This window comes from Psammomys obesus, unplaced genomic scaffold, assembly GCF_907164565.1.
Source record: "Psammomys obesus unplaced genomic scaffold, mPsaObe1.curated_primary_1811, whole genome shotgun sequence".
Taxonomy (NCBI): domain Eukaryota; kingdom Metazoa; phylum Chordata; class Mammalia; order Rodentia; family Muridae; genus Psammomys; species Psammomys obesus.
The window spans coordinates 5,673,894-5,693,556 of NW_026596166.1; the positions used below are offsets into that span (position 1 = coordinate 5,673,894).

General features: G+C 41.2%; 1 protein-coding gene across 1 annotated transcript in view; it reads left to right on the top strand.

Annotated features, from left to right (window-relative positions):
• Kcnh5 (potassium voltage-gated channel subfamily H member 5) overlaps nt 1-19,663 on the top strand; it is a 235,340-nt gene that overhangs the window by 53,845 nt on the left and 161,832 nt on the right. Inside the window, exons 5-6 of the mRNA XM_055595313.1 lie at nt 6,669-6,784; nt 10,785-11,177. Coding sequence (XP_055451288.1) covers nt 6,669-6,784; nt 10,785-11,177 — 509 coding nt within the window. The remainder of the gene's footprint in view (nt 1-6,668; nt 6,785-10,784; nt 11,178-19,663) is intronic.

The window sequence follows — 19,663 nt, forward strand, 5'->3', positions numbered from 1 at the left end:
TATTTTAATGGCAAATGCAGAAATGATAGTTTTGGATAAGTAAAACATGCAATTTCATTATAAGTACCACAATATTAAAATTACTTGGGTTTAGAATATTGAATAAAAATTAGTGATGTTGCCTTTGGTCCCTCTTTTGGCCTCAGAGTTACCTAATACAAACTTTTTCTCATGATCTCTATAGGAATATCTTATTCTTCTAATATTACTCTTTTCTGTTTTTTTTTTCCCTCAACCAAAAGTTAAACCGAGAATATTCCTGTGGATATTCTTGAGTCCCTGGGAATATTTGTGGCCCTTTCTTTAATATTCCTGTGGAGAGGACAAGCAAAAATAGTCAGAACTTTCCTCCAAGTGCACCTGTGTTCTTGGTGATCAGCTGAGTGGAAGGACGGTAAAGGAGAAGAGAGAGGAGTCAAGAGAGTGAGGCAATGATTAGATAGGGGAGACAGAACCACTGGGCAGCAGAGATGTCCTTTGAGGGTCTTGGTGAAGAGTTTTGCTAGTGTCCACGACCATCATTCTGTTCTATGCTTTTGTCTAGTCAGAGGAATGGAGATGAGCAATGGTTAAAAAGTTAGGTTTATCCAAAGTTCAGTTTTGATTGGGTGAAGGGGAAAGAATCTTCAAAAGGACTATTGATTAGACAAGGGCTTCTGTCCTTTGAAGATTTGCCAAGTTTGTTGGTTTGCCTTCATATTGATCTCCTGTTTATGTTGTCATCCCCTGCCACTCCAAGAAACCCGGGTGCTGTTGAAAGACTTGAGGGAATGGACTCTGAACTGTGTTCCTGAATCAGATCATACAGTGACTGTGGCCCTTAATGGCTGAAGTAGCTAAGTGCGGGTCTGCTCACAGCAAACCCTGCATTCGCCAAAGTTTCATCCTGAATTATTATTATTATTATTATTATTATTATTTTGTCCTTAAACTGAGTTGTAATAACTGATATAAATAATGCCTTTGGATTATGCCATAAAGCAAAAATTACTGTAGGGAAGGACACACACTCTGATGGATAGTCCATACGTAGCAGGTACTCTATGCTCATCATTGCTCATGTCACTAATTTTGAAATTAATGCTATCATCTCCATTTCACTGCCAAAGAGCCTAAGGCTCCGGCTGATGTCTAGCCTCATGCTCTCCAGATTGCCCATTGCTGTTTCCTCTTCTGTCGTGGGAATTCACGGGCAGGCAGGGCCACCTTAACTCTCTGCTCCTAAGGTCTCATGAGGATGATGTATTTCTGACAGAGCAGCGCCTTTGGGACCAACCAAAGCCCTGGTGCTAATTCCACAGAGTGAAGTAGTCTCACTATATTTTGTACCTGGTATTACGATGTTGGAAGTGTTGTTCAGAGAATCGATCAGCAGTATCTGATACTTTATCATAACATAAAAATTGAATCCAAAATACCCATGCTGTTGATTATTTTATGTGTCCTAAAGATCATCATCCAAATCTCTGCCCGTTGATACTGTACAGGATTTTCAAACAGACTCCCAAACTGCTAGGATAATTACAGTGTGAAACGTCCTCTGCCAAATAGTCATGACACCTTTTTGCCAATAATGAGGAAAAAAAAAAAAATCTTCCAGAATAAAAATAACACCAAAAAAGTAACCTGCTTGCAAAAAACAATGATGTTTCTTCAGATAGGAGACGATGAAGGAAGAAATAGGAGTAATTATGCCAGGCAGTCTCGTGGGCTGAGAGCAAAATTGTTTACCTAAGCTTTTTCCTTATAGATTGGAATCTTGTGTTGCAGTCCCATAGATTGATTTAACTGCCTCTGTGACTTCCTTTCATTTTTAAGATTAGGCAGTCCATGACAAAGAGGTTAATTGCAACCCAATAGAGCTAAACTAATGTTTTATTAAGAACGAGTTGGCAGGCCGAGCTTTTAGGAGAACAAATGTTCTCATAATGGCATGAACAACTTACAGTGCAAGCATTCTGCTTGTCATGTGCAACTGTCTGTTCATATTACCCCATATCGACCACGTCTAAGTAACATCAGCGAACTGCTGAGCAATCAGTCGGACGGTTAGATGTCTGTGGAGGCTGGGTGAGGAGGAGAAGTGAGAACTGCTGAGGAGCCTTTTTTTTTTTTTTCTTTTATACTCTGACCTACACAATGCAGCTTTGTGACTCAAAGTTTCACTCGCCTCAACATGGAGGTTGGGGAATGCTGGAATAAACCCATTTCGTTAACGATGGAAGTAATTCTAGAGCGCAAAAGGGTTGGCATAAGAAAATTCAACATGGCATGGTTTACAGTAGTGAAAAATCTGGAAACGCCTGGAGCGTGTGTCAGGGGTAGCACACTCAGCACCAGGGAGAAACAAAGAGCCTCTTTCTTTTTTTTGTGTGTGTGTGTTAATTTTATTTATTTTTTCTTTATTAATTACATTTTATTCACTTTGTACCCCCCCCCCCCCCGTGGTTCCCTCCCTCCTCCTGTCCCAATCCCTCCCTTCCTCCACCCTCTGCATGCATGGCCCTCCCCAAGTCCACTGATAGGGGAGGTCTTCTTTTCCTTCCTTCTGATCCTAGTCAATTGGGTCTCATCAGGAGTGGCTGCATTGTCTTCTTCTGTGGCCTGGTAATGCTGCTTCCCCCTCAGGGGGAGGTAATTAAAGAGCAGGCCAATCAGTTCATGTCAGCACAGGGGTCTTTCCTGAGACTGATACTCCAACCAAGGACCGTGCATGGAGATAACCTAAGACCCTGCACAGATGTAGCCCATGGCAGTTCAGTATCCAAGAGGGTTCCGTTGTAATAGGAAGAGCCTCATTCTTAGAGATAATGCGGAGCAGGCAAGAGTGAGACACCAAGGGGAACAGGCAAGAGGCACCATTGTGGCTTTGGGGGGAAGAGGAGGAGGGAGACTTCAAGATATTCTGCTGGGTGTGGCTTTTGTTTGTTTCAAGTGAAGTATGTGGGTGGGTGGTGGGAGGGGGAGGTATGGAAGTCTTCAGGAAAATGCTAATGTTAGAGCATTAGAACCTAGGACTGCCAGAGGACTCTGGCCAGTGAACTCAGGGAGTTGTGGTTCCCGTGCTTCTACTGATTTACATATGAAAAGAACACACTCGGGCTTGGCTTTTGTTCTCTACCTTCTGGGGCCTGTTGATAATAAAATCTGACTCTCTGACAAGTGCCCTTGACTTTGGTTTCCCCAGGACCTTGGGAGTCTTTGCTGGCTCATCACCCAGCCCCTGCCTTTCCTTCTCAGCCTGTGGTTCCTCAGGTTCTCTGAACGTCAGGAACACTCTCTACCTTTTTCACTCCAGCGCTCTTCCTTAATGTCATGAATTGTATTGACACCTCCTGAAAGCTGAACCTAGCTCCTTTGTTACACTTTAATTTTAATTGCATGTAAAGGCAAATGATATGCTACTCTCTGTTTAACTTTTTCACCCAGTGCTTCAAATTCAACAAAACTGTAATTAGTTCCCTCTACAAGTTATGTTGATCAGATTATACGTAGCTGTACACAGGCACATTGAAACAAGCGTTTTATGAATATTTTAATTAGGAACCACTGCTCCCAGATTGTGACACACAGCACCATACGCCGCCATGTGACAATAGCTTTCATAGTTGTGCTTCTCCTTTCTCCCACGTCTCATTTTCTCTGCATGGTTGTGGGAGATGAGTGAATGCCAACATTCTGAAGGTTTGAGTTCTTCCATGTTTTATTAGCTATAGCCCTCTCATATTTCCCCATTGTTTGGAGATTTTTTTTTTCTTGGCAAACTTTATTGTATAGACAGAATGGAAGTGGTTTTCTCTTTTGACCCCATCCACCTGACCTGACATCACCTTTCTTAGAAACGTGAGGCTTCAGTAAGGAAAACAGATGAGCTGGAAGTTTCTGGAAATAGCCTATGCATCTATAATCCTCCCTCAGTGTAAGATGAAAATCTATCAGATATATATTAGCTTGTTGATGATTGGTGACTGTTACAGTCCAGTAGTCTTATCACTTACACCCAACTCAATAAACGGATCAAGGGCCATCATAATAAGACAAGAATGGGCTTTAGTGTCAAATAGAATTGGATCAGTCAGTTGCTTCTTAACTTACCTTCAGACTTTTGTGCCACTGTGAAGGTATGATCTCTAGTTTACCCAAAGTAAACCATGTCTGTGTTGAGGTTGTTATTGTCATATGATGTGTGGCACTATAGTGGATAGAGGAGGGCACAACCCTCCTATAGGTGGTTCAAATAAGCTCCCAGAAATAAGTAATTCCTCAGTTGAGTCTGAGCTGCCATTAGCCAAGCAGATGGGTGGGAGGATGACCAGCAAGATGAGTGTAATATAGAAAATAATGGGACTTTACAGTATGTAAAGAGAACACTGGAAGATGTAGTTATATTTTGAGTTTGTTCTTCAGTTAATTTTCTGTTGGTTGGGTAAGGGCGGAAAACAGTAAGAAGAGATGGCCAGAGACAGATGTAGTGTGAATCCTTGTGGTCAGAAGTTCAATGACCTCTCTCCCAAGGACCCAGCCTTATCCTGGATGTCCCCAGGTCGAAGTGAAAGGTTGAAACAGGGGAACGTGTGATCTGATTTGTGCTTTAGAAAGAAGCTCACCGGCATGTGGATGTGTTCTCAGGATTTGTCACTTGTTGCAGTGACACGTGCTGTATTGTTTGACATAGGAGGATGGAAGGCATTCATTTTGAAATATATTGATTCATAAATTATAAACTAGAAGGCTTAGAGCCGTGTGTGTGTGAGAATGTGTGTGTGTGTTTTGTGTGTGTGTTGTGTGTGTGAGGATGTGTGTTTGTGTGTATGTGTTTGCGAACACATGCATAAGAAGGACAGTGGGTGTCAAGTTACTGGCTTGGACTGTTAGAAATAGTACCAGATAATTTATCAAGATCAGGGATATACAGTGGATTTAGGGTATATCACAGAGAGTAAAATGAAATGAATTTTGGACATGTTGGGATCCAGTTGTCTGCAGAGTATCTTAGAAGAGTGTGGCCAGAGAGGGATGCTGGTCCAGCATACAGAAGAGAAGTCGAGGTTGGTGACAGAGAATTCAAGCTGATTCTGTGTATTGATGCCCAGTTTCTGGAGAGCTCATGGTGTCTTTGTTCCTCATGTGAGACCCAAACATTGTTCAGAACCTTGGGTTTCAGGTAATGCAGCCCCCAGCCTGACTTTAAATTCTAGTCACTAGGATAAACACCATTAATGAAGAAGACATTAATGAAGAAGACATCCATCAGTGGATGTCAGCTTACTTCACACCCAATCAGCGAACACAGAGAAGGCACTGAATTGCTGGGAGCAGTTCTAAGCCTGAAGGATCAGTCTGAAGGCTAGTAGCAAAGTCTAATGTCACCAGTACTCCGTGATTTCATAGGCATCAGTCTCCCGTGGGCCCAGGGTTCCTTCAGCGTTTATTGAATCATTGGAAATTTCATCACCCTTCCAGGTTCATCCCTTTTGGCCAGCTGCAGTTTTCATTTTTAAGGACTTGTTTTTGTTTGGAGATTATCCTGTCAATGGGTAATACCACAGACATGATCAAGTGGGTTTAAAGAAATCTCTAACAGGGCTGAGCTTTTGCTCTAGCTAGAGAAAGGATAGTTAAGACGGGGCTGGAATATGTCTGGCTTTTCTCTATTTGTTCACATCTCATTGGCGTTTCTTTGAAATTAATGATTTTAATAATGGCAATCCGAGGCCCCAGAAGAAATTTTCTTCCCATTAAATTCACATTCCTTTTCTCCCAAAAGCAACTTCTCTTTCAGAAAATACGATTAGGGTTTTAGATATTCCAAGCATAACTTTCTAGATTTCGCTGCAGTTGTTAACAGGAGAAATTGCGTTTGTTATGCTACAAGGACGGTGGAATGTGTGCCCTGAACCATGATATGTGAGAGCAGTCGGAACTGAGTTTTTTGTGCGTATCTCTGTATACAACACATAGTAGAACTGTTTTTATTAAGGTGGCAGTAGCTGCCGTAACAAACAATAATAATGTAGTAATGTTATGCCTTATTGTTATGTGTTATTTTTTTTTGTTGTTGTTAATAAGGAACAAACTGATTTGACACAGATGAAGCACATTTCTTGTTCACCTAATAATCCATAGCAAGTGGCCTTGGCGTCACCCTTCTCCACAGCAATCCAGTGGCTTGGCCTTCCCCTCAGGCCTTGCCATTTGTGTCCAGCCTGTAGAGGGAGGAGAGGTGTGCTACCAACGTGCTTTGGAAATGGGGATACATATGTGGCATCATGTTTTCGCTTATGTTCCATTAGTGAGATCTAAGGACTAGGAACACACAGATACATGGGGGGCTGAGAAAGGACTTGCCGTTTCCCCTTAGGAAACCCATACGAAGCAAGCAGGACCACACAATTTTTTTTTATACCTATTATCTACCTTGGCTACAGGGACTACATCATAGATGTGAAAAAGGCACACATGTTACAAAATGTCACAAATATTAGAAAGCACATCATTTTCGTCAGACTTCAAATACACATGATGGTGTCTACTTAGGAATAAAACAGACACTTCTCAGTCTTTCTGGATGGCATGCAGCTGCTGTGATCCTTTGCCTGTCTGAGGGAATGCTGGACTTTCTGTTCATTGCATATGAATAACCAAAACTCTCTTTTCATCTTCTGAAGGTTGGACAAAATTTGCCCGGTTGACACGGGCTTTGACAAATAGCCGGAGTGTTTTACAGCAGCTTACACCAATGAATAAAACAGAAACAGTCCACAAACATTCACGACTGGCTGAAGTAAGTATGTGAAGGACTTTGTTTTCAAGGTATCAATATATTTCCCCCTAAACTGTTGAATGTAAACATGATTTCTAAGCGATTTTATTTATTTGTAGAGCTGTTGAAATTTGAAATATTTATTTTTATTTTCTCTGACTTTTGCATGGAAATGTAGTTCATTTTAGGTAATGCTTAGAGAGTGTGGGATTTAATTGAACAAATGGGACAGAGAATTCATTCATTCATGTGTGTGTGTATATGTGTGTGTAAAACATTAATTGAGGCTTTCCGCTGTAGCTGGATTTCCGTGAAGGATGAAAATATGAGTAAGAAACAGGCTGTTACTAAGGAATGAAAAGACAGCACAGGGAACTGATAAAGAACCTAAGATATTGTAGCATTTACCCAGACTTGGGACTCTAGAGTAAGTACAAGTGTGAGTTTATACTTCACTGGTGGAGTGAATTCAGGAAAAACAGAAACATTAGGGCTAGTGAGACGGCTCAGCAGGCAAAGGTGCTTGTTGCTAAGTCTAGCATCCGGAGTTCTAGTTTTGGAACTCATATGGAAGGAGCAGAGAACTGACTTGTGCGGATTTTCTTTGACCTCCACATGTGTGCCATAGCATACACGCCACCCCCAAATGTAACACACACACACACACACACACACACACAGACACACACACCACACACACGGGGTGGGGGGAGACAGAGAGACAGAGAGACACGGAGAGAGAATAATACCAGAATTATGCTCACCTTATAGAGGGAACTCATAATATTTTGAGTTAACTTAACAAGGAGAAAGGCAACACTGAATTCATTTTTTTCTTTGATTTATATTGCTAGAATAAAATTGAACTGAGGCATTTTTTTTCAGCTAGTTACAAGTACAAATTCTGGTTTAGAGAGGGCTGAGAAAGAAAGTATATTCCTTGAATTTAGAGTTCTGGAGTTTTTCTCAGCTTATAACTGATAAAGAGGTCTGTCACAGTATTTCGCCCCTTTTTTTCTAAATAGCTGTTATCATGAAGAAAGCAGAACATTTTGGTATAGCTGTGCTCAAATATACATGAATATACTGTTAAGTAATATTGTTCAAACTGTGTACAAAGGTGATCCACAGCTGTCTCACGGTTTAAAGCAGACAGGTAGAACATCCTTTTCCACAGGGCCCCTTTCTAAGATCTGCTTCCTTCGAAGCTTCCTTCTCTTCTGCCCAAAGTGTCCAGCTTCTTCATACAGCCCAGCCTCAGGGTCCGAGCTCGCTTCCCTGTGTGCTGAGGTTTTCTAAGCATGCTTCCTTCTGGCCTCTTTCTCCACTTTATTCTCAGGTTTTCTTTCCCCTACCACCCTACTTAAGGGAAGGGACCTGGGGGAGGGGTCCCTGAACCCAGAACCACTCAGGGGTTTCCAAATGTGAGCTTTCCCATCATTCACTTTTACTTCAGAGGGGTTTTCACTCTCATTCTTCTTCTCATCTGACTTTTCCTTTTCTTTCGTTTTTTTTTTGACTTTTGATTAAAAAAAAATCAGCCAGCAAATTAAGGTTCAACAAGTCCAACAAGAAAAGACTTTTTATCAGGTCTGAAGTTTGCTGTTTTAGAGAAGGCAGGAGTAGCCAGCTTTCCCACTGAGGTTTTTTCATGGTCATATTGGGGGTGTGTCCTTAGATTTCCAAAAACAGACAACAAAGGAACACCAAGTGGGCACAGGAATGCTGTCTTTTCAATTATATTGCTAGAGACTGTTTCCTCTGGAATTTTCACTTCTCCAAGGCACATAAATTTGATATCCATTCTACCTGATCTAAATTTGGAGCAGACCTTAGCTTGAAAGATTGCGCACTCCCCCCCCCCCCAAAAAAAAAAAAAAAAAAACAGTTAATAAATTGTCCATCCTACGGATGGCCTCCAGCTTATGCTGGGTAGGGAGAAATGCCTGCCCTTATCCGAGACTCTTAGAACCCGTAACTCTTAGATCTTCCGAGGAAAAGAGTGTGACTATCAGTACGAAACTGAGTTCCCATGCCACGGACAGGGCACTCACTGCCTCTTAGAGAAGCATAAAACCCAGCTCAGGCAGAAGACTGGGCTGCCTATGACAAATGTCAAAATCTCAATTTTCTGTGGTCTTATCCTTCCCCATTCCTCTGCTGGCCTCCCTCCCTCTATTCCCCGACCCCCTTCCTCCTCCCTTGGAATTCCTGGAGCACTTTTTGCTAATCCTGCTTGACTAGTTAGATCTGAAATGGAAAAAGAAGGAAAAAAAGAAACTATGTGAGCTATACACTACCATTACCCAGAAAAGGTAAAAATAAAGACTTTTCTGAAAACCCACACAAGGCCAATGTCATCTTCCTTGGGGTTGGGGGCCTAGGTGTGAATACAGCACACTTTACAAAATCTTCTCAGGAGATTCTAATGTGAACCAGATTTAAAACACACTGAATTACCCCCTGAGATTTAACTACAGAAGATGTAGACATGGATGGCAAAAAGAAGCATTTTTCCATCTCCGCCCCACCCCACCCCTGCCAGTGAAATGGGAGATGATGGTGGTTGGAAGGTAAGAGAGAAGCCATAATTACGAGGGCTCTTTATACCTAGCACTCCATCTCAACACGGCGCTTACTTTCCTGCTAGGATAAATTGTTAGTAAGTAATTTAAGACCCCAGGGTAAAATATACCTGGGGCACTGAGAATATAGGTAAATACGTAAAATATCCTTAAAAAAAGCTTTAGTGGCCTCAAGTTAAAAAAAAAAAGTAAGTATAATATACCACTAAAAATACTAGTAGCATTTTTAATATTGAAAATAGCAAGATATTATATGCTTAGTTTTCGGTTATTTAAGCTTGATGTTTGAAAAATTTTAGGATATTCAGCCAGGCTTTAAAAGGTATGTGCTTATGTACTCACATACATGTGTGTGTGCTCGAGCCTGTGTGTACGTGAAAGAGAGAGAGAGATGGAAGATAAGGCATAGAGCTATCTGGTATTACTTTGTTTATTCATGCATTCAAAATTTTGATGCATGTATCAGTTTAGACTCCTCCCTCCTGGAGTCTGTGTTGTTGTTGTTTTCTGGAAGCACTGAATAATAATTGCAAGTTAGGAAGGTCCACTGGAAATGTTAGTTAAGAAAGCTTTATTGCCACACTCTTTGGCACTCATGTTACCCTTAATGGCATTAATGCCCGAGATGGTAATTTTGGGTGTGTGCCCTCAACTTGTTTCACATTTCCCAGATTCCAGCAGGCAATCTAAGTTCTGTGTTCTAGCTGTCACCACTGGCTCTTTTTGGGCCATCTGTTTTTCTCCTTTTCTTACTTTAATTAGACCTAACAGGGTAGATTAAGGTTCATATAAACTTGCGCTGATAATTTTCCATTTGTTAAAGAGGCAGAGAGCTAAGCTTGGTATTTAGCGTTTTGTTTTCTAAAGGAAGCTTGCGCCTGACGTGAAATGCAATGCTCACTTTAAGTCCCGGTTTTATAGAAAATAGGGGAACACAGCATGTAGCTCCCTTCCCCCAACAGTGTCCCGTTAGCCACCAGGGCCCTTGCTGAGCAAATGCAGAACAGTGACATTGCCAAAAGTGAGGCCCTGAGGATCAGGGAGGCCATGAGAAGCAAAAGCATGTTTTCTAAAGTGCTAAATATGTGTGAATAATGATGGTCCGACACCCAGATAGCTATAGGACAGCCAGTGAAAGGCACATGGGTTTGTCAGGCATGCCCCAGTGGCTGGGCATGGGCATTGGAAACACCATGCCGTGGGCCAAGGTCAGCCACTGGAGAGCCAGCCAGATCGGCTTGTGAAGTGTTTGGACTCACACAAGGGGGCCTTTTGAACAAATCTTGGGGCGGTTCTGAAATGGGAGAAGAAGCTATAGAACACGACTGGCCTAAAACCAAGAACCATGTAGCTCGACTCCCAGCAGGTGTTCAGTCACATCTGACTTCAGAGGCATCCTAATCATTTATATATACTGTTTTTGTTTTTTCTTCTAGGTTCTTCAGCTGGGGTCAGACATCCTTCCTCAGTACAAGCAAGAAGCGCCAAAGACGCCACCACACATCATTTTACACTATTGTGCTTTTAAAACTACCTGGGACTGGGTGATTTTAATTCTTACCTTCTACACCGCCATCATGGTCCCTTACAATGTTTCTTTCAAAACCAAGCAGAACAATATAGCCTGGCTGGTGCTGGACAGCGTGGTGGACGTGATTTTTCTGGTTGACATCGTTTTAAATTTTCACACAACTTTTGTGGGGCCGGGTGGAGAGGTCATTTCTGACCCTAAGCTCATAAGGATGAACTATCTGAAAACTTGGTTTGTGATTGATCTGTTGTCCTGTTTACCTTATGACATCATCAATGCCTTCGAGAACGTGGATGAGGTAAGTTGGTTTGGTTTTGTTTCTGGAGTATTAGAGATCAAATGTTTTAAAAACAGCAGAGTAAAAAGAATCGCGCAGATGATAAAATGTTTTTTTCAGCTTCCCCTTTGCTTACAACCAAGATCTTATTAAGCATGTACCACAAATTATAGCTGGTTTCCTTAAATTAACTTTTACCCATGTTTCCCTCCTTGATATTTTGGCTGAAAAAGTGAATTACTGGGAAAATGGCTATGGCTGAAGGTTGTGATTGGAGGAAGACAGGAGGAAGAGAAAGATAGAGGAGGAACAGGAGTAGGGGAAGGTAGTGCAGGAGAAGAAAGGGAGGAGGAGGTTGAGGAAGAACAGCAGGAGGAGGAGGGAGAGGGGGGAGGAGGAACAGTGGTTGAGGAGGACAAAAGTGGCAACATTTAGAGTTGGGTGATGGGTTTAGAGCACAAAAATTCATTTTCTTACAAAGAAGCAGCTTTGAAAACTTCACGCTCTTACAGACCTGTAACTTCTTCACTCAAGTCACATAGGGCTGCAATTTTAAGAGTTAACATATTAGCTGAGACTCCGAGCATGGGGGATATGGAGCCTGAAGTGGCCACCAACAGTCGTCAGGTGGGACTTCCAGTGGAGTTAGGGGGACACCAAACCACTCACACAAAAGACACATCTTCACCAAGGAACAGTGTTTGAACTGTCGAGATTTTGACTTCTGCTTTTGCTTTACGTTCATTATAAATACACTCATGGGTAGAAAGCATATTTGATGACTTTTGACGTCTGACCTCACCGAGGTTCTGTTGAACGTTGTTTGTGAAAATAGGAATATTTAGAATGTGTCATATCTTCAAAGATTCCTTCACTCACCGTTTCTTCTAACTTAGGTGTGGGTCACTTAGAACTTTCTACACTAAGCTGGGAGGGTGCAATCCTTAAGTCAGGCAGCAGGAAGCCTGTGTTATTAAAATGTTTTAACAATGATTATGTTACCATGTTGCTTTCCCGGAAGTTCTACACTGTCCTCCTTACAGAACTCAGGTGGAAAGTTCATTGCACTGCTGTGTGTGTTAGGTGAAGACTGGACCTTTTCTGTGTTGGCTTTTCTATAAATTTTCTCTCCTAACCAACTACAGTAATATTGAAATTATTTCCTCCAAAGCAAATGTTGAATTTTTATTGTAATAGAGTATGAATAACCATTACTTTAGAAGCATGGGAAAAATAATGAATGATAACAAATCTTTAACTTTAGATTCTGCATACATCAAGCCATTAAAAATACAGCTATTTCTTTCAGACTTATCTTCTGGAGAGAATTAGAAAGCACTGACTTTGAAAATGACAGTCATGGGATAAAAGATGATAAACAGTATTCCATTTACCACAAGGATTCTTACATGGGCATATTATGATTTAAATTATTTAGAACATAGGCATAATTTTTTTAATAAAACAGTCATATAAGGATTTGAATAAGTTGATCTCACAGAAGTCGGGAATAGATTGGTGTAAGAAGGCCTTGGAGTGTTGGAGGAGGTTTGGGAAGATGTTGAACTAAGACTACAAAATTTCAGCCAGGCAGAAGGCATGAGTTCCAGAGGTCTATTGTGCCAAATGGCGACACAGTGAGGAATATAGTATTTTCCTAAAGAGTGCTGAAAGAGTGGCCTGATACAAGAGAGAGGGAGTGTATTAGTCAAATTTTTGTCATTGTAACAAAATACCCAGACAGATTACTTATGAAGGCAATATTCTGCACATAGTTGTGGAAGTTCAAGAACAAGATTTATCAGCTCCATGTTTTTGATCTCTAATAAGAATTGGTGTGAGCATGTGATCATAGTAGCTGCATCTTACACCAGGAATATGCAGAGAGTTTGCAGGCAGATCCCTGCCTAGGTAATACTATCGCACACATATGTGTGTTGGGACGGCTTTTGTTCTGGTGCTCTCTCTTTCTGGCCTGCATTCTGAATTCTTCTTTGCCACATCTTCCATTAACTTTTTTTTTTTTTTTTGTAGGCGAATTTACTTTTTATTAAATTTCTATCATCTAGTAACAAACATCACTGATGGAGGTGGCTTCAAGCTAATTAACCCTCTGGCTGATCATTAATATGAGTGAATTAGTATTTTTTATATTCTTTATTAATTACAGTTTATTCACTTTGTATCCCCCCCGTGGTTCCCTCCCTCCTCCCATCCCAATCCCTCCCTTCCTCCACCCTCTGCATGCATGCCCCTCCCCAAGTCCACTGATAGGGGAGGTCTTCTTTTCCTTCCTTCTGATCCTAATCAATTAGGTCTCATCAGGAGTGGCTGCATTGTCTTCTTCTGTGGCCTGGTAATGCTGCTTCCCCTTCAGGGGGAGGTAATTAAAGAGCAGGCCAATCAGTTCATGTCAGAGACAGTCCCTTGTTCCTATTACAATGGAACCCACTTGGATACTGAACTGCCATGGGCTACATCTGTGCAGGGGTCTTAGGTTATTTCCATGCATAGTCCTTGGTTAAAGTATCAGTTTCAGGAAAGACCCCTCTGCTCAGATTTTTTGGTTCTGTTGCTCTCCTTGTGGAGTTCCTGTCCTCTCCAGATCTTACTGTTTCCCACTTCTTTCCTAACATTCCCTGCACTCTGCCCAAAGGTTGCTCATAAGTCTCAGCATCTGCATTGATAGTCTGCAGGGCAGAGCCTTTCAGAGGTCCTCTGTGTCAGGCTCCTGACTTGTTCCCTCTTTTCTCCTTCTTCTGATGTCCATCCTCTTTGCCTTTCTAGATAGGAATTGAGCATTTTAGCAAGAGTTCTCCCTCCTGATTAGTTTTTTTAGGTGTACAGATATTAGTAGGTTTATCCTATATTATATGTCTATATGAGTGAGTATATACTGTGTGCATCTTTCTGCTTCTGGGATAGCTCACTCAGGATGATCTTTTGCAGATTCCAGGTCTGCACTGTCTTTTGAACTTTCATCCCTACTATCTATCTGTCATCTTCTATATCCCCTGGACATTCCTCCAAGTCAAATTCTTGCACAGATGACTCTGGCTTGGTGCCTGATCCCTCCAGGACCTGAACAAAGCAGTATGGCCCCAGGCACTGTCACATGTTGCACAGGGGAGAATGAGTAAGTAAAGGCTCCGTGGAGAACAGTTGGCAATACCTTATTTAAAAAAGAGCAAACTCTAGAGGAAACGACTTATGTTGTTTAGGTGATTTATTTGTTTGTTTATTATAATTTGTTTCTGCACTACTGAGGAGCACAATTATCTATCTTTCCTCTGGCGATTCAGCTTTAGGCTTCATCTTTGGCTTCTCATCCTGAAATCTGAGCTTTCAGACTCTTTTCCTACATGTTCAATTGCCATCAACTTATGCTCATAAAGGCACAAAATCCTTTTGTCCTAATAAACACTGAGCGTTTATAGGCTCTTCATAGCTGAGACCTCCAGCATTCCGTGATAGCTTTTCCTTCTTTGACCTTTCTGTCTTTCCTAAGGGTTGCTCATTCTATGTACTTACCAGAAGTTTAATTATAAAATTTCTGCTCCCTGTTTAAATGCCTCCTCACTGTACCAAATGCAAGAGATACTCATCCAACACCATGGACTTAAGCAAATGTCCCTTTACCATCCTGCCCGATTGAAAGTTTGCTTAGCTGCCGTAGTCTTGGCTTGAGGTAATTTTCCTTCAGAAGTTTGGAAGATATGCTACCACTGCATTCTACCTTCTGGTGGTTCCATTTAAGAAACTTGAAACCAGTGTAGTTTCTGATCCTTTACATGTGACGTGTTTTCTCTTTGTAGAGACTTAATATATTATCTCCTTTGTCACAAGGTTTAGAAACTGTCTGACGTGCCTTAGCATAGGGCCTATTCCAGACATTTCTGTAGATATTGATGGAGGGACCTTCTTCAATCTCAAGAAGCATGTTTTCTGATTTGACAACTTCTTTCTATGATGAATCTCCGTCTGTTCTATTTCTTTCCATTTTCTCCCCCCCCGGAAAACTTTTTGATTAAATATGTTGAACACATTCTGTAATTTCCTTGTTTATTTCTAAACTTTCCCAAACCATCGTCTCACTGCTTCAATTTCTGGGAGATACCAGTACTTTCTAACTCTCTCTCTGTCTTTTTTAACTTTTATTAATTACACTTTATTCACTTTGTATCCCCCCATAAACCCCTCCCTCCTTCCCTCCCACTCCCACCTTCCCTTCCCCTTCTTCATGCATGCCCCTCCCCAAGTCCACTGATAGGGGAGGTTCTCCTCTCCTTCCTTCTGATCAGTCTATCAGATCTCTTCAGGAGTGGCTGCATTGTCATCTTTTTTTAAATTTTCCTTTTTTAATTTATTTATTTTTATATTAATCACAGGTTATTTACTTTATATCCCAGCCGTAGCCCCTCCCTCCTTCCCTCCCAACCCCACCCTCCCTCCCTTACCTTCTCCCTGCCCCTTTCCAAGTCCACTAATAAGGGAGGACCTCCTCTCCTTCCATCTGACCCTAGCTTATCAAGTCTCTTCAGGCCTGGCTGCAATGTCCTCTTCTATGGCCTAGCAATGCTGCTCCTCCCTTGTGGGGGTGGGGTGGTCGAAGAGCTCGCCATTTAGTTCATGTCAGGAATAGACCCTGTTCCCATTATTTGAGAACCCATTTGGACAATGAGCTACCATGGGCTATATCCGAGCAGGGGTTCCAGGTTATATCCATACATGGTTCTTGGTTGGAGAAACAGTCTCATGAAAGACCCCTGTGCCCTGATATATTTGGTCCTTGTGGCGCTCTTGTACTTTTGAGGACTTACTAACTCCCCCTTTTTTTCATATGATTCCCTGCACTCTGTCGAAGGTTTGGTTATGAGTCTTAATATCTGCTTTGATACACTGCTAGGTAGAGTCTTTCCAAGGCCCTGTGTTGCAAGCTCCTGTCCTGTTTATAACAGCTTTATTCGTAATAGCTTTATTCTAGAACCCGGAAACAACCCAGATGTTCCTCAGTTGAGGAATGGATACAGAAATTGTGGTACTTTTACACATGGAATACTACTCAGCAATTAAAAACGAGGGAATCAGGAAATTTGCAGGCAAATGGTGGGACCTAGAATCGATCATCCTGAGTGAGGTATCCCAAAAGCAGAAAGACACACATGGTTTATACTCACTTATATAGACCTATAAGATAGGATAAATATACTGAAATCTATACACCTAAAGAAGATAAACAAGAAAGAGGACTCGGGGTAAGATGACCAACCTTCTAACTCTCTTTGACCATAATAATGCTTTTTTGCTTGACACTAATGCAGCTAAATTTGCTTTTGCATCATTCGTGTGCACTTGGCGTGTATATTGCTATATTTAACTTTCTGTAATTGTAGATTATTACATCCAATGTATATTTTATAATGACTAGATAGATTCTGAGACTCTTCACACTGTGCAGCTTAATTTATTCATATTTACTGTGATTAAATGCAATCTGACTTATTTAGAGCGTCATATTTTACATTTCCTATGCTTTTTCTTTTTCTCTTCACTTTTTTTTTTTTTGTGCTGCTTCCTAGGTACTTTAACCTCTTCTGTATGAACTGAGGTTTCCCTCATTACATTGGACTCTTTCTAATGGTTTGAATATATCCCCACTAATCCATGAATATTGTTTTTTTATTTTTTATTTTTTGAGACAGGGTTTCCCTGTTTAACAGAGCTCTGGCTGTCCTGGACACTTTGTAGACCAAGCTGGCCTTGAGCTCATAGAGATCCACCTGCCTCTGCCTCCCCAATTCTGGGGTTAATGGTGTGCGCCACCACACCCAGGTGACTCCTTGTATTTTTATATCAGCATTTGATTGAGGTCCCAAAAGCTTGTGAGAATGTTTACCTTCCCCTCAAATAACACAAGGACTTCTTCTGTTCATTTTCTTCAAAAATTTAAAGATTTATCGTTTTCTTATTCTATATGCACAAGTGTTTTGCCTGCGTGCACGCATGTACACTGACTGCCATGAACATGCCTGGTACCTGCGGAGGTAGAAGAGGACCTCAGATGCCATGGGGCTGCTGTTGTGGATGGTTGTGAGCCACCACACGGATGCTGGGATTGAGCCTGGGTCCTCTGCAAGAGCAGCATGTGCTCCTAACAGCTGAACATCTTCCAGCCACTGTTCACCTTCTTTAAATTTAATATACTGTATTTTGGTTCCACATCATTCTTCGCTTCCTCCTTTAATCGTGTTACTCATTTATTTATTTTACCTCACTGTCAGTACAAGGTACAGACCCATCAGTTTCCCTGCTTGCACTATATTTGATGCGTTTTTGGCCTCCTCCTGAGTCCATTCTTGAAGATTGGGCTCTTTGTTAACCATTCATCACATCGCATGCAGCTTTCTCGTCCAGGAAAACTTCCTTGCATCCATCTGAAAACTTCTAATTAACATGCGTGATCATTCATATGGTTACAAGTATTTTAGTTTTATTATTAGTCTTTGGACGATCTGGAATCTTCTGCCTACTCCAGGGCATGCTCTGTTGCCAGACAGTGGCTCTCCCTCTGTCTTGCCTTGCATTTCTCACAAAGCAACTGCCTTGTGAGAAGGACTAAGAGTGAAAAGACGTTAATGAGTTTCACTCAACACATTCCATAAGTCAGAGGGGCTGTTGTTTTATTTGCTGAGTTTTCTTTGTATAGTTTCAGTGTATATCCTGAGGTGGTGAGAAGTATGTTTCCATGATCCTTCACTGCATGGAGGCTCACTGATGGTAGAAAGCAGAGTGGTGTTCCTGACTCTTGGTGAATTCTACAATGACGTAAAGATGAAATGAAACTTAAACAAGAGGAACCAAACCAGCCAATGGGGACTGGGGAATATGAGAGAATATAAGTCTGAAATTACAGTTCAATCCCTTATTTCTGCCTGAATGACTTAAGGCAGCTTAATGTTACTCTAATTTTAAGACCCTTGATATGCTCCCCGAAGCTAATTCGACTTACTAGGAATTTGAGAACTGGATACATGCTTTTTAAAGAAAACTTCGAGGCAGGAAAGACAGAACTTGTTATAGAAAGCTTTTAGTCTGAGAATAAGGAATATGAGTGTTCTGGAGATCATAAAAGAGAGGATGGAAACATTCTCTCATGAATCCTCAGAGTGGAATCTAGCTCATTCGCAGTGTACATTTGAACCAGCGTGAGGGGTCTTGGTTTGGGGGATCTTTGGGGAACTGGTGGAAAGCACATAAAGAAAGATTGGGTCTGCAGATAACATACTGGTTAGTAGCAAGGGGGTACAAGGATGAGATGATGATCGGTGATATGACTACATGGTAATCCTGAAAAGATGGGCCAGAACAAAGCAAAATTAATAAAAAGATCACTCACGCACTGATGCTGCAGGGAAATTGGATGAATCGGTAATGGCTAAGTGGAAGCCGATACGATTTTTAATTTTTAGAAAAGTCCTTTGAAACGGTGTCTGAATTATTATTTGTTCATAACTGTGCTTGTCAAACTGCCACACACAGATTTCATGATACCTCATACATTTAAAATTGTAATTTTCCCTCTCGTTATCATAAAAAGAATCCAGAATCCAGAAGAGGGTAATCATGCTTTGTAGATGGTAATGAGTTATGTCAGACTAGAATCTCTCTGTCCCTTTTGCCTCTTCAGATCTTCTACCGGGAATAGTAATGGTAGACATCATTATTTATACAATTGACTTGCTATTATGTTTTAAATTAAAATAGGTCATTGAAAGTGAGGTTTGGAGGATTAGAAAGGCATTGGATGCAGTTTCTTCCACATCTCTTCTCCTGTGGTTCACTCTAAGAGTCACTGCACACGCTCTGTGCTGCACGAGGTTGGTTTTCACAAGTGTATTATTGTGTGCTGATCATTTTCTCCCAGGCCCCTTTTCCTTCCCCATCACTCCTTTTTATTTTCATAGACAGCTTGTTTCTACTTTAATATTTTGTGAACACACATGATTTTATGTATGTGTATGAAATATAGGAAACACAAATAAGAGAAAATATGCAATATTTGTCTTTATGTGCTTGCTCAATTAATTTTATGGTTATTTCCAGTGTCTCCACTTTCCCCCTAAAGGCCTTAATGTGGTACCTTATAGCTGAAACAAATTTCGTGTGTGTATACACCATGTTTTCTTTACACATTCCTCTGTTGTTGGCCCTCTGAGTTAATTTTATAATATAACTACTGTGAATAGTGATGAAATGAACATTTAGGCGCAAGTTTCCCTGTGATATGAGTTGGGGTCCTGTGGACGTAGCTTGGTCATACAGGAGATCTATTTTTATTTTTTGGAGGACACTTTGTGCCAATTCCCATAGTGGGCTAGAGTAGTTTACATTCCAGCAGCAGGGTGAGAAGAGTTTTGTTTTTCTTTTTCATCATCCACACCCTCATAGCACTTGGTGTTCTCTATCTATCTATCTATCTATCTATCTATCTATCTATCTATCTATCT